Consider the following 15637-nt stretch of genomic DNA (forward strand, 5'->3'; position numbering starts at 1 on the left):
AAACACCCCTTCCAGGGCAAGGCCACATGCATTGACAAGCCAAAGCCCTACAAGCCCTTAAGATAGAAAGATCTCCTTTATTAATGAACCCCAACAGTATTTCTTCAGATACAGGAGTTTTGAACTCAAATACTCAGAAGAAAACAAGTTAATATTGCATTATTCTCATAAGAAATACTCCGACTTATTTCCGGTAACATATTGCAAAGCGAAACAGCTTGAAAAGAAAAAAAAAATTAAAAAAGAAAAGAAATTAAGTCAATCAAACTGGAATTAAGGTTTTGTTTCTTGGAACGATCGAGTCCTCGCAAGCACAGCTCGTTTCTGCAGATTACTCCCCAAACTGTCGTACAAACAGACCCCGATTGCTTGAATTCCTTATGAGCCCACAGAGGTGCAACATTAAAAGCTACGATTATCGGGTAGCAAGTGCCCCAACCTTCGTCCTCCACGGCAGCCTCAGTGACCCTGGCGTTAACGGGTTGTGAACGTCTTCCCCCTGAAAGGATGCAGAGAGAGGTCAGCAGAGCCCCCGGCGCTGTTCTGGGGTGCCCCAGGGTGGCTACACGGCTTTTGGTGGGGCACACGCTTGCACCGAGCTCTCAAAGCCAGGCAGGCACCACTGGTTCAGGGCTTGCAGGCATTTGTGGCTGCAGAACCAGGTCACGGGGCTGTGGGGAGGGGTCGGCTTTTGCAGAGGGGACAACCCTGCTGCCTCGGAGCAGAACACAAAGGGGACATGCCAGGACACACAGAAAAAGGACATCACCGGGCTCTGCGATCAGCAGAGGGTAAAGGACCTGAGGGAAACATGTTTACGCAACTGCTCTCCTCCACCCGCTTCGCTCTGGGCTGCTTTATTCACACGAGGGAGGGAGCCAGCCAGCCAGCGCAGTGGCCCAGGAGTGCTCCTGGCCCCAGCCATCTGCTGGCCAAGGGCAGCCAGGGGCTCCGAGGAGCTGCAGACGCACCGGGCAGCAGGAACCTGCTCCAGCGCCCGCAAACCCCCAGGAAGGACCTGGCCACTCTCGCCCATGAGCTGGAGCAGCCCCCAGAGCCAATCAGCCAGCTTTAATACAACAGGGGAAAAGCCCCACAAATGCCACCACGGGCTCGGGGGGGACAGCGGAGACACCAGGGCTTGCAGAGCTGTGTACGAGCCTTCTTTTGCAAGGATCTGCTGGCACAGGGTTTGCCACAGACCCAGCTCCTACAAAGGACATACGAGGCAGTAAGTGAGTGTGGTGGAGGGAGCACAGGGGTCCTGGGAGGCCAACACACCCTGATCCGGTCTTCTGCCTCAAGGCACCCAGACAAGCACCTCACTATGAAACACCCCCTTTCTCTCTCCGATGGGGTCCCAGCACATCAGGCCCTCGTCTGGTCACTCCCACAGCACCCCAGTCCTCCCCAGAGTACGCCAAGCTGAGAAGGAGCGAGCTTGTGGCTGGCAGAGAAGCCCAGAGCGCCGGGCCCTGCTTTGCTACTCACGTGATTGTTTTCATTTCTTTCTTCTCTGCATCTGGACGGGCACGGTTCAGCACCTTGAGGAAATCCGATGTTTTCGCCCTCATACGCGTGTGAATATAGGCCTGCGTTTCATTAGGACAAAATGGGGACATGTCAGGATCCTGTCTTCATAGCTGAGATTTCAGGACACAGGGTAGGAGCCATCTTTCTGCTCCTTGTTGGGAAAGCACCTAGCTCTGCACAGCCACGGTGCAATGAGGGGAGTTCGGAGGCAACAGTGAAAATTGCTGCCTGAGCCCTGGTCAAAGGCAGGTCTCACTGAACAATTACCCTCATTTCTGTTCCCAGAAAGGAAGGAAACCAGATCCAAAAGGGAAAAAAATCCTACTTTGCTGCTAGGATGGGAAGCAAACAGGCGCTGCCTGCACCAAAGAGCAGGGAGAAGGTGATGATGCATCACTTGCCACCCTTGCATGACTGGGGATGGCAACGCCAGACCCTAACGAGTTCTAGGGGGGCACCCCTGCCCTGTGCTCCTCCCCTGCAGCACCCAGGTTAGACGGGCCAAAGCTAGCCTGTATCCCCCAGCCCCATCCCCTCAGTACCTTCGAGCACTTGATGTGATAGTGCAGGTAGTCCCGGAATGTGTGGATCAGGTTTATGGTGTTGTCTCTGGCAGCAGCATTGGTGTGACGGGGGAACAGCACTGAAAGAAGAGGGCGACACAAACCGCTAGTGCCTCCTGAGGCTGCCAAAGGGCTTCAGGTTCCTCCAGTGCTGGAGGCTTCAGGGTGTGCTGCTCCAAATCCCTACTTCGCTGTCTACAGAGAGCCCTTTACTGTGACACATACCACGATTAAGCAGCACTTGTGATTTTAAGCACAGGGCTTAGCAGCACTTTTCCACAGCTCCTGCAGCAGCCTGGACACAGCTGTACACTCCGGAGGACACAGGTAAGGGCCAAGTGCCCAGAGATGACGGCACTGTAGGAAACTGCATGACGCTACTTCAGTGCTCGGGAGAAGCAAATGGAGAGAGCTGGGAGGCAGACGAGGGCAGCCAGGCTGCTCAGCTGATTTCAAGATGCAGTCTGCCCTTGGATCTTGAAATCAGTTGTGGATTCCTGGCTGGCAGCTTGCCGGCCCCATGACAGAGCCAGACTTGGTTACTGCAGGGGCCCGGTGGCTCGCTCTTTCCACAGGCTGGTGCTGTGCTAAGTGTCCCAGATCCAAGGGCTGAAAGACCTTTTTGTCTGGGTGATGATCTCACCTGGGACTGTCAGATCAGATAACAGGGAAATTTCGTCTCGACAAGAATGAAGTCTTGCTCACGTCCCAGACCTGCCATTAGACAGCCCTCCTCCCATAGCTGATGAGCTGCCTTAACCTCAAGGCACCATTCCCAGCACAGGAGGAAGGCAGTGCTAACCTCACCTTCCCCTGCAGTGTCTGTGCTCCACCTCTAAGCTCCGAAATGCAGGAATGCTGGCCTGAGACACCCTAATGGCACATCCAACCATGACCCCCAATTTCTCTGGAAGAGACCTTTCCCTTTGAACAGGGCAGGGTTTGGACTCCTCAGCTCAGCCATCAGCATTGCTGCCCAGGAGGAAGCGATGACTCTGCTGGCCGGCACCTCTGCAGGCAGGGGAAAGTGGCTTATCAGAGATGGAAGTGTTTGGCCCAGAGCAGAGGCAGAGCTGGAGAAGCAGAACTCACTGCCCTGCTCCTGCTCTCTGATTGCCTCTGCTGATCAAGCACTGCACAGGTGCCTGCAGTTGGACAAGCTGCAAATACACTCACATGAAAGCTCCCACAAGAAACCTCCAGTTTCCACAACATCACAGCAAAGCCACCCTTCCCCTTGCTCCTGAATGCTGAACTTCTTTTGTAGGCAGACACTAAATGGCTCACTGTCCACTTCCACACCTTCTTGCCCACAGCAGAGCTGAAGTGACCTGATACAGCAAAGGGACATGCCGAAGGGGACAGGCAACGCAGAATGCAACTCCAGAGTCCCCTCAGCCCCCAATGACCCACTTGAACACTCCGGGAAGGTGAATCCCTTTTTGTTTTTCATGAAGCAGCAGGAACCTCTCTCCTCCCCGAGTGTCCCCTGGCCTTGGAGCTGCCTGCTTACCAAAGGTGATGTAGCCAATGTTGTCGCCAACGGCCGCATCTGTGTCTTTCAGCTCCAAGGGCGGCTCCCTGTGGCTGAAGAGCACCTGTGGGGCTGTGTGACTGGCCCGGCGACCCTCCTTGAACTCCTGAACAAGAAAAAGCAAAGGTGAGTCCCACTGCAACACTCTAGCAACACACTGGGAAAGCAAATGGGGTTTCCCCACTCCCACAGGGCAACTGAGCAGGAGGTTTCCCAACTTCCCCTGAATGAGCCAAGTCCATCAGGCCAAACCTCTGGAAAACAATCCTTTTTCCCAGCAAAACCAGACCAAAATGCACAGCTGTCCCGGGTTTACACGTGGCCCTAGCGCAGCCCCTCAGCTGGGGTGGCTTTCAGCATCACACTTCCTGCCATGGGCGTTTTGTGGAAGGGACACCTCAGTCTAAGCAAGCACCTGAGACAGCACAGCTCCTGCCAAAAAGTCAACACCATCAATGCTTCCAGCGAAAGCAGGCAGCACCCATCACCCCAGAGGAAAGGAAATTCTCAGAAAGGGCTGCGAGGTCTCCATCGCACCTAGCGTAAGGGCTCTGCCGTTTGAGAAAGCATCTCCCACCAGGAGTCTTTGCCTAGGCATTAAGAGGCATCTATGGGCTTTGAAGCTTGTATGTGAAGCCTGCTCCTCCTAACACTTCTCTACACCTTGAAACAATACCTCCAGGCAGGGAGATCCCTTCCGCCAGAGAACCTCTCTGACAGCAGCATGACCCCCACCTCACATGAAATGAACTGGCTCCACATTTCAGGAATTATAGGACTGTCCCTACGTGGGGCTGGCAAAGTCCAGACACCATTCTCCTGCCCCAAGGCAGGGCAGCCTCCCCTCTGCCTCACTGACCCCCAGCCCAACCTACACATCATCAGCCACCCTCGGCCTTTCCTCCCTTCTGAGCACAGCTCACCCTGGGAAGGACAGGAGCATCCGTGCCCCTTTTAGAGAACAGAGTAGTTCACTGGGGTTTCCTTAATGAAATGCTTAGCTTGCACTTCTGCCTGCTTATGCCAGAGGGTGAAATGGTTCAAATGGCTTCGCTGGTTAGTTAATGATCAGATTTTCTCCATGAGAGTCCAGATGGGCAGCCACCATGCCCGACTGGGCTGTGTTATGCAAGAGCAATAGCTGGAGGGAAGGAGCCAGCGTGACTCAGAGTGGAAATTCTTGTGGCTGGGCAGGAGCAGGGTTTGCTGTTGTAAAAACCAAGAGCTTGGGACATGGAGACTCTGGGACAGCCACTGCCTTGAAGCCCTACCACCTCCCTGGGAGCCTCACAAACCCTGTTTTGTTCACCTCATGCCTCCCTGTTTTAAAAGCTGAATTCCAGGCTGTGGGATATGCTGGTGAGGAAAAGCTCAAAGCCAGAGCAGATGCCCTGCCTGTAGCTAAAGAACACAGAGAGCAGAGCTGTGAGATAAGACTCCCATCACAACAGACCCTGTTCTAATGACCCCCAACACAGGAAAACTGGTATCCAGCAAACTGGGCCAGTAACTTGCTGTCCACAAGCCTGTCAGCAGCACAGCCTGGCACCCCTGAACAGATGGGCTAAAGCTCCTCTAGCCCTGGAACACCCTGCAGGGCCCTGTTCCACGGCCATGCCTGCGCAGGAGGCTCCCCAGGTGCTTCAGCAGACACAAGGTAAGCCAGGCGGGCCAGCGACATGGATGAACACACATACCAGCATGCACTGAGCCTTCCCCAGCTGTAAGCAAATGTCTCAATCTCCACAGGCTGCACGCAGTCGCTAACAGACATGCAAAGTGTTTACTACGGGCCTCTGAATGCTTCCCGGCTAAATGGCAGTTGCAAAGGGTAGCTGAGTCCAGAAGTACTTGGCATTATGATGATTGATCCAAGCCCGCAAACTAAGCAAATTCATAACTTTGAAAAGCTCAAATTCGAGAGCCCATAGCAGCATGTCAGAGCAGCCACACTGAGCTGCTGAGTCTCTCTGCAGCATTTGAGCATTAGCAGGAACAAACTTTGACGTGAAGACCACTCTCAGCACCATCCCAGGCACGGCACAACATCGCCTCACCCCTTCTTCTCCCTCTACAGCCTCCCCACCACGCTCAGCTCCTCAGCTGGCTGGCGATCCCTACACCACAGCTAGCTGCACTACAGGGCCTCAAGGTGGATACACTACTCAAGGTGGATTCACCGTTGTGTTTCTCATCTGTAACGCATAGTATATTTGATTGTCCATACGAGCAAGACCATTGATAATAAAGATGCCAATGCAAGAGCCTGGACTAGAAAATACACTGCCTATGCCTATTAACATGGTTCTTCCATCCCAGTGCAGCCTGGAGCCCTGCAAAGCATTTATGTGCATTAAACTGCCTATGAGCTCACTTCAGCCTAACATCTGCTTGTTTGGCAATGCTGCTTCAAGCAAGAAGGCATCTGAATCGAGGACCAGACCCTTTCCCTGTAATTCAGTTTCCATACCTGCATAAACACCTTTCCGATCACCACGTCATCGTCATCCTTAAATACCGTGCTGAACACAACTGTGACACGGTCCTTTTTCGCCTCGACATACCTGCAGGTGGGTGAGAGAGGAAAACCCAGCTGTGAACAGGAGCTAAGAAGTACAGCTGGATGAGGAAGCAACTGTGTGACAAGGTCAAGTAGATACAACAACCATTCACAGGCCTGGCTGCTAAAAATTTCCCCTCCCTCGAGACAGTATTTACAGGGAGCAAAACATTTCTGTTGGGAGCGGCCAGTTCCTCTCCTGCATGCAGCCGCAAGTGCTGCCACTAACAAAGACTCTTGTGTAACATCCCTGCAGCCCGAGGGATGAGCATTACCCTCACTGGATGCTTCTGACAGTCTAGGACAGGCCCTTATTACCCTGCCAAAGTATGGAGCAGTAGGATTTCCTGACTTTCCACCACAACCTACGGCTGTGAGCAGGAGCAGAGAGTGCACTGATAGCTGTTCAACTCCCATGCCGCTTGACACTTACATTGTCTCATCATCCCTGTAGTGGATGACAGCTCTTTTTTCTCCTTCTTTGCCCTCTTCTTGGAATTTGAAATACTTCTCAAAGACCGAAGCAAAGCAGTTGCGCTTCAACATGCCGGCTTGGTGCACAATAGCATCCTTGTCTGCAGGAAGGTTCTCCAGGTCGTAGAGCAAAGAGACATTGTAACCTGGGGAGGGACAGCCACTAACCTTAATAATCTATGCAGGGCCTTAATGAAGCCAGAGACATTTTCTGAAAAGAGACACCTACAGTCCCACCTTTGCCTTAAGCCCTCCCAAGAGCCCCAGGGGTGAGTGCTTCCCACTCCAAGGATCGCCAGAAGCCATGCCTGAACTCAGCACGTGGCCATGGCAACGCTCCTGGGGCTCCTTCCCGAGCTCCCAGACACACGTGCTGGCTGAGCTGCTCCCAAGTTTTTGCAGTGAGTAGGAAGAGATGCTGTCACAGGTAACCATGGTTTTCCTGTGTCTCATGAAGCGTCTTTGAGAAGAACAAAGACCCCAACCGTGAGGAAAAGAGACTTCCCGGAGGAGGGCTGCATCAAGAATTACAGCTTGTGCTGCAAGCTACTTCAGCCCTGATGTACCTGAGCCACCTTTTAAATTGCCATTCATTGCGCAGAGAGCCCCAGATATCAAGCTCTTGAAGTGCAGCCTTCATTTGAGCATTTCTGAGGTGACTTAAATCATTTTGGAATTGCATTCACACACACACAGAGTAAAAGTTATTGCAGGGTTACCTGATTCAGGATTTACCAAGTAGTTTCCATAGACTTTCTTCAATACCTAGGAAAGAAATTAAACATTGAGAGCACAAGCTATTAGAGTTGTTTCCTCCTGCACAGCCCAGGCCATGTTCGGTCTCCGTTTAGAAACATCAAATTACAGCATCTGCCTCCCCAAGTCTAAGTGAACTTGGACAAATACTAAGTCATTGGCTTCTAGTATTATTGGCTGCTCCTCCTCTAGGCAGAGCTCCCTGAACTCCCCTGACAGGGGATGTACTGCAGGACAGGAGTCAAAACCGGAACTTTTTAAAGTTCTTGCTAGTCTTGAACTTGTGTGGTGAAGAAAACCCCTTCCATACACCTATACCTTCAAGGGAGAACTGTCAGCAGAGCTTGACACAACAGATCTGAGGGCTACAACCCTTCTTCCCATTCAAAGGCAGATGCAAAGCGTGCCCTGTCCCTCTCCCTGCGGGAAGACAAGTTCAGAGCAGGGGTCAGGTGCAGCGTGGCTAGGCGATGGCCCACCCTGTCTCAGCCTATTGCACAGGACAGATGGGGATGGAGAGGAGACTGCCAGGCAGCTTGGATGCCTCCCAGAAGCAGAGCCGCCTACAGCACAGCAAAAACCTTTCTTCAAACATAATCACTGCTGAATTTTACATCAATGGCAATTTTCAACTGAGCCATAGCTCTGTGTCAATGAGGGGGCTGGGAACAGGAGGTATTTCACAGAGAAGAACACAACAACACTGGCAGAACTGGCCCTCCGGGGATGACACCCACTACCACACAGAGAGGATGCACAGGCTCTCTGCATGCCAAAACCTCCTCTCAGCAGAGAGCCAGCCTGCCTGCCTGCAGCAGCCCAGGGAGATGCTCTGTCTTAGCAGGAACCCCACTTTGTGCTCCTCACAGTGGGGTTTCACCAAAGATGGAGCAGAAACAAACTCCGTCATCTCCAGGGAAGCACAGAAAGCAACAGTTTGCTAACCGGTGATTTAAAGATGTAGTTTCTATTCAGTCAGCACTCCCACGGCAGTCCTGCAGAGATCCCAATTTCCTCTAAAAGCTTGGGAAGTTGCCTTCCACCACCACCGTGGTGGCTGCTGGTGCACAGTGGTGTCAGCCACTCGCCCACCGCAGCGGTTCTCTTGGGATCACATACCGTACCGATCCTCACTAAACATGCTGAGAGGGCTCTGCCATTTGGGCTGCTTGACTCTCTTGTTTGCCAGCAGCCGTACCTTCAGTAGCGGGCAATGCTGCTCCTAGAAAGCTCTGCATACAGGAACCAGGAAAGCAGGACACTCAGTCATATTTATCCTGACTTTGGTAGGACTTGCAGCAACTCGCAGGAATTCACTTTGGGTTCAAACCACCTGTTTCTCGCCAGACTCACAATAAACTCATGGAGCAGTTTCCTCGTTTTCCTCCAAGGACAGACACCCAGAGGCAAAACCCTGCCGAAGAGCCTCGGGTGAACCCCATTCGCTACCATGCGGAGATTCAAAAACTGACTCAGGAACTGAGTCACACTTCCTGTCTCGCCACCCAACCACAGCTGAGAGAGGCTCCTTCTTTCTACCATAAATGGCCCTCCGCAGCCCCGGCCCATTCAACAGGAACTGAACCTGCTACTTCACACAGCAGCAGCGAAAAGGGAACCAGTCTGCAGATCAAAGTCTGCACACACAGCAGGAGCCCATAACTCGCTCTCAAGTGTGGTTAGAGTCAGAAGAGCCGCACCATGGGACTCTGGATTTGTCTTGGCGCCTTCTTTCACTCGCAGGCTCAGCACATCAGTCAGGGAAACTATTTCTATACAGTCAGGCCTCGCACTCATTTGGACTTTCAAAATTAGTAGTGCCTTTCGCCTTTCAGGCTGTAGGGTCATATAAGATGACTTGTTCATCAGAGAGTGTGAACACACTTTGCCCTTGTCTTCCAGCAAAGTGGGACTCCTGGTTGGCACAGGGCTGCTCCTTTGACCAGCGTGAGATGGGAGCAGATGCGTCTCTAAGGGTTAGACGTTAGATCCATCAACATCGCAAGGACATAGCCCACGCTAAGACACTATTTGTAGGCTCAAGGCCCAGAGACACTCACTCACCTCGTCAGCACCGTGTTCCTGGAGTTCCTTGTAGAATTTCAGAGAAATACTGACCATCACTTTTGTCTTGTCTCCATTGGGGTTTGAAATATGGTAAAGGACTCCATCAAAGTCTATGAAGCAAGCAAGAGAAACGTGAGGGAACAGGAACCAGTTCCTCTTTCTGAGGAAGGTTTTCCCTACATGCTCTAGGAACTGCATAAAGCAACACTATTCCCCCTGCTCCAGCCTTCACACATACACCAAGAGAGAAATCTGTAATAAAGGAAAGTGGTAATGTCATGTAGGGAGACCTGTTGTCATTCAAAGGGCTGAAACAGTTTTGACACCCGTCCATCACAGAAAGCTTTAGTCTAGTGTCATTTATCATCCCTGGCAAATCTGCTTGTGCTCAACGCATGAGGATACAAACACGCAGAGACGGGAGCCTTCTGGATGGCCAGCACAGAAAGTGACTGACATGCCCACTGGGCCAGAGCTGCAGCCCGGAGGAGAAAACATCTCTGCCAGCAAAGGCAGCTCAGCCGCTGCCTGCTGAGACAGCTTCCATTTCACTGCAGAATGGGCAGGAGGCAGGGAAAGGCAACCCTCCAGCTACCTAGCAAGTTCCACCTCCCCATGGAGCTCTGCAGCTTACACAGATTCTTGATAACAGAAGCAAAAAATCAGTTGCTGAATAAACACTTGAACTTCCTTGGCACTTCTCATTCTGGAGAGCAAACTTCAGGCGATGAATTCATCTTGCCTGTCACCCTGAGCCAGCTTTCTAACAACCCAAACCAGATGGTGCTAAAGACCTAATAACAAGTAGCATCAAGGGCAGGACTGGAGAATAGGCAAGGTAAAAGAGAAGAGCTATGTAGCACGCACACACCAAACAAAGCGCTGCCACCACTGAACTCACTGCTGTGGGGAAAGTCTCAGGGAAGGCGGAATGACAGAGAAAATAGTGGGGCAGCCAACAAAGCCCCAGCTCTGGGGACGCTGCAGGGTGTCCACACCATCTGTCCCTGCGCAGCTCTCCTCCCGCCACAGCGGTGCTGGGTGAATTTGGGCACACCAGGCGTAACTGTGGGCAGACCGTTCGGGCCAGCCCTTTTTTCAGAGAAGTCAAGAGAGCTGTGCAGCTTACCTGCAAATGTTACTTCTACTGCCTCTGGTTTATTTCTAAAAAGCAAAGAAAACAAAGGAGGTAAATGAGAACTCAAACAGCAGCCTCCAAGCTGTGAAGGAAAGAGGATTAATTTCCAAAGCCTTATTTCTCACAAGCAGCTCTACCTGGAAACCCTTCTATCTCCTGCTGTTCAACTAGCAGATAACCTTCGACGAGATCTTAGACTTCTCCCCGTTCCTATAAGCACCAGTTTTACCCCAGATGATATAAAATAGACCTTGAAGCTGGCACAGATTGTTATTATTTGTAGTTTATTAATAGATTTTGAGATCACAGATTTCCAGTTAGAAACGTCTGAGAAAGCTACTCATCACTACGGAGTTTGTTTTAACAAGCGCATTCTCTGTACGCAACAGCCACGATACAGGTTTGGGGACAGAGGCTCTTTTGTAAGTTCCTGCAATACCAGTTCACGGAAGCGGACTTAGAGGCTGAGCAATCCTTCCTGACGCAGTGCCCCCTTCGCCATCAACAGCAGCTCTGCAAACACATTGATATAACTCACTCGCAGAGAGGACCCCTTCTCCAAGTTCAGGGCTAGGAGCAAATCACAGAAGGAAACTTTCCAGATGTGCATTTCATCCCGCCCCACCACATCCCTTCCGAAATACCCCAACACTATGCCAACTACCTCTGCAGGTAAAACTGTAGATCTGTGTTTGCTCTAACACGGCCCAGTGTGCTCTTTGAGATCCCTGATCAGCAACAAGAGCACCTCACGAGCCAAAGGCACAACACTTCTTACGCTGTGGGTATGAAGATTTAACAACATCTTAAGAAAACCCAGTTTGTTCATGATCTGTAGAAGAGCAGGATCCCACGAAAGATGTAACTGCTTCTGAAAAGTGATTTTGTGGGGACTGGCACTACATAACTGCTTTGGCAGCTCCGAGGGGACTGGTATTAATAGGTCATTCTCTGACAGGGTGCAATGCAAAGGTACCTCCACCGCTGAAAGTGGGGGTGGAAAATGAGAACAGGATAAAAATGCCAGTCTGCTACTGCTGTTTCACAGTGTGTATCTGCTTATTTTTAAAAAACAGCCACTATTAAACAGAGTACAGGCTAATGCTGCTGCTAACAGAAATCTAGCCTCTAAAACAGTTCATTCACACCCGTCTGAACCAACTTACTGAAATAACTTCCCAAACCAAAGCCAGTGTGTCGAGGCAGCCTTATGGTCTCAACTATGCTGCTGCTGCTGCCCAGAGACCAACTTCAACCTTTTTGCCAAAACTCGCTCTGTCCACGCACGTGTATGCTGCTCGGTACCGGCTACACCTCGGTACATACACCGAGAAAGGTGGGGGAAGCGATGACTCAATATCTACTTTCCCTCACCATATTCTGGAAAGGTTTTAATGATTTTTTTTCCCCAGCATAAAGCACTGTTCTTCCATCAGCTTTTCTACAGACAGCCTCATTCCTGGAAGCCAGGAATGACCATGATGTGCTAAAACTCAAGATGGGCAATGCATGGAGACCAAGGCACTGAACAGCACCGATCCCAGACCATGCACTGGGTCAACAACATTTTACTCGGGTGGAAGGGGAGGAATTAAACCCCAGCCAGAGATCCTAAGTGGAAACGACGAGGTGTCACTGTTTCTTGAAAGTTATTAGGTGTGAAAAGCAACAGCCCTTTTTGTCGGGAGGCTGGAGAGCTTCCGTCTTTTGTGCTGCATTGCTGAAGATAAAAACCACACACTTGAAAGAAGCAGTGTGAGTGCACCCAAGGCAGGCCCTTTAGTTTAAGAGCTGTGCCAGCTACCTGCGACCTCTCTCGCTCTCGTCTTCCCCTCCCAGCCAGGCCTGATGTGGAAGTTCATAGGGCATCCCTGGCTGCATATTCAACTCAGGCTCTTGGAAAGGGGAGCAATTGCCCAAGCCGCATCCAAGCCACTTCTGCTCACTGAGGACTGCTCAGAGCAGAGATGAAAGAAAATCCCACTGATCCCACTCGGTCAGTCAATGCAGACACATTCTTCTTTTAGAGCACCACACTCAGACTTAGGAATCAGCTTGGATGGCAGTATAAATTTTTATAAAAAAAGAAACCTATGTAGGAAGCTTTAAAGATAGCACAGTCAGGCACACGAGAGCTAGGAATATTAAAGACGCATCCTTAAACCTCTGTTCTGTCTTCTCAGAGTTACACCATTCAAACCTCATTCCCCACGCACACGGAGCTGACGCCTCCCAGAGCCCCAGCTCCCAGCAGAGCCTCAGAACACAGCACCTCCCTCCGAGCAACGCAGGGAAGCAACTGACAGCCAGCGCACTGGAGTGGTTTTGCCGAGGAAGGACAATGATCCCCTGCTTGCTCGCCCAGTACCCCAGGGGATGGCAGGAAAGTCACTCGTCGTGTTATTTAAGAAGCCATGTGAGACCACGTACCCGAAGTCAGTTAATGGCTCTGCATGACAGACAGCCTTTGTTCTGCACACAAAAGCTTACGGCTGACACGGCCCCATTTCCGAACGTTTCATCGCGCAAGCACAGATTTCTTAGAGAAGTTATTTTAACACTAATTTCCCAAGTGGCTTGGTTTTTGTACTTGGGGATGGCGAGGAGGGGAGATATTTAAGGGAAAAGCAGGTAACTGGGTAGAACTTTGCGTGCTGAATATTCAACCGCTTCCTGGCACAGCCTCAGTGAAGCAAGCGCTCACGTGAGCCGCATACAGAGCTCCTCGCAGCCACGTCGGCCCTGTCATCTACTGCAGGGTGGTTTTTCTGCCTCGCCTGGCACACACCTAAGTAACCCAGGCCTGGCCCGGCCCAGGGGAGAACAGGGAAGGGTATCAGAAGTGCGGCTGGGAGCGAAGTGAGCTCTCTTAGCCCTTCACAGTTCAGCAGCCTTACAACCCCAAAGTTTAAAGTGCTTCTATTTATTTCTCTGGCTCACCTCACCAAAACTACCCTGACTACTTAAAACGTTTCTACAACAGAAAAATCGCCCCTTTTGCTACCCGAATTGTTGCTCCCCCGTCAAGAAGTCCCCAGGCAGAAGAGAGAGGAGCTCTCACCTCCAGCCTCCCGCGGCTTCCGGACGAGCGACGGCACCACAGGTCGCACGCACGTGATCACTTCCCCTTGACCTTCCACCAACCGCATCTTCCGCCAACAGAAATAGCAGCAGGGATGTGCCGAACACCCTGCAGAAGCACAGCGGTGTCCTCTCCGTGTTTAGCCCTCCCAGCCCGTCCCGCACTCGTGCAGGCGAAGGCTTTGCACAGGGGATGCACAGCAGGCCTGGGAACGGCACCGTGCCACTGCAGGGTGGGTACCAGTTACCATCACATTACTGGTGTGATCCTGAAGAGCTCTGCCTGGTCTAGCGTGCTCCAGTGTCCCCTGCCTCCGTGATGAGACCCATCCACACCCATGGCAAGAATCGGCAGTTTAGCAGCTCAGCACAGAGCAACTGTAAATCCCAGCCATCCTTTTCACGTTTTACTTTGAAGCAGGGCTCTGGGCAGCCGGGAGCTCGTTTGGGGTTCACTTCCACCCCTGATTCAAGTCTCTGAGAACCAGACTAAGCCTGGCTATGCTTGCAGGATTTCAGACAGTACAGCCCGTCCGCTCCCAGGGCAGAGAGCTGCTGTGACCCCTGCAAGCTCCTTACCACCAATGCTACCTGAACCGTAGCCTCCCCCAGCGGCCTTGCCTGTTTGCTACCCTCTGCCCCGAATGGACAATAAAACCAGCTCATACTGGGAATAACTGAGATGGCTCCTCTCTGCACTAAACACTGAATCCAGACCAGACCTTTCTGCAAAATCGTGCCTGAACTCAGATGCTAAAATGGCAGCTGTTCCAAGCAGCGGCAGCGGTCCATCTTCTGATAACGCTTATCAGGTTTGAAGTCAAATCCACACCAAATCCCATCTGCCCTCTGCTTGTAACAATAAAAGGCCCTGACAGGTTTTACGTCTTCTTGTCCGCATTTCTCCTGTTCATCTCCAAATGGCTCCTACGCTCTGTCTATCTAATACAGAGCCAGCTCTAAATCAGATTTTTCACCCCGGCAGAACATCCATGAAGAGCCACAGTGCCTGTGGAGAGACGCCAGCAAGCACTTAAGAGCAACAGCAAATCTTTTTTTCTGACGGCATTTCCTCAATTTTGACTCGGACAACTTCCAAACTTCCTCGCTTCATTCTCAGGCCACGGAGGCTCTTAGCCATATGTTACAACAAATTTAAGAACAGCAGAACGAAGACTGTAATTATGCAGAGCCCTCATCTTCTGTATTAAACAGACCTAAATGCAAACTTGGCCAACAACCATATTGAAGCATCTCCCACATCACAATTAAGGCCTGTACCCAATAAAGGAGGATGGCAATTATTTTAAAAGCTGCAGGCATGCAGATATTCTAATCTCTTGCCCCAGAGGAGCGTGGAAAAAAAAAAAAGAAAGAGAGTATTCCAAAGCTTAAAGCTCTGAGCAGAGCTTTCAGATCACCGGAGCTGATCTGAAACACACCGTTTGGAGAGAGTGAGCCAGATTCAGTGACAGACCGCAGGCTCTCGCTACAGAAACGTCACCCCAATAAAAAAATTATGAGCAATGTCTAAAACTATCTGAACAGTTCCTTCACTCCTGAGCCCCACTCAGCTAACAAAAGCTACTCTGCCTAAGCTGCGGGAGTGTATGAAATTAAAGAGCTCCTGTAGCTCTGGCAGCACACCCACCACGAACTCAAGCAGGAGTGCTCCGTCAGGGCGATGCTGAGCAGCGGATGGCAGCCCCCATGCATGCTGGCTCTCTCCTCTCGGTTAGGTGACCCCTCCGTGCCTGACCCTCTACCTCACAGCAGGCAGGGCAGCCTGGAGGGGGCTGGCTGGTAGGAAGGGGTTGGGATTCCCAGCGGACAAAGCATGGGCCGGTCCCGCAGCATGCAGGTACGGGCAGGTCCGCTTCCAGCCAGGTCTTTGCCCTGTGCCTCTCCATTCCAGCTGCAGGCAGGTAGCC

General features: G+C 51.6%; 1 protein-coding gene across 1 annotated transcript; it reads right to left on the reverse strand.

Moving 5' to 3' along the window:
• Positions 1–57: 57 nt before the first annotated feature.
• On the reverse strand, positions 58–13774 carry ARPC2 (actin related protein 2/3 complex subunit 2). Its single transcript, XM_050900039.1, has 10 exons — positions 13687–13774; positions 10617–10748; positions 9485–9597; positions 7384–7429; positions 6624–6810; positions 6101–6194; positions 3610–3736; positions 2076–2176; positions 1492–1592; positions 58–499 (listed from the first exon to the last, which is right to left on the reverse strand). Exons 1-10 carry the CDS (start codon positions 13772–13774, stop codon positions 475–477), a joined length of 1014 nt encoding a protein of 337 aa, XP_050755996.1. The 3' UTR covers positions 58–474.
• Between the last annotated feature and the right edge of the window lie 1863 nt (positions 13775–15637).

This window comes from Gymnogyps californianus, chromosome 7, assembly GCF_018139145.2.
Source record: "Gymnogyps californianus isolate 813 chromosome 7, ASM1813914v2, whole genome shotgun sequence".
In the NCBI taxonomy this organism is placed as follows: Eukaryota; Metazoa; Chordata; class Aves; order Accipitriformes; family Cathartidae; genus Gymnogyps; species Gymnogyps californianus.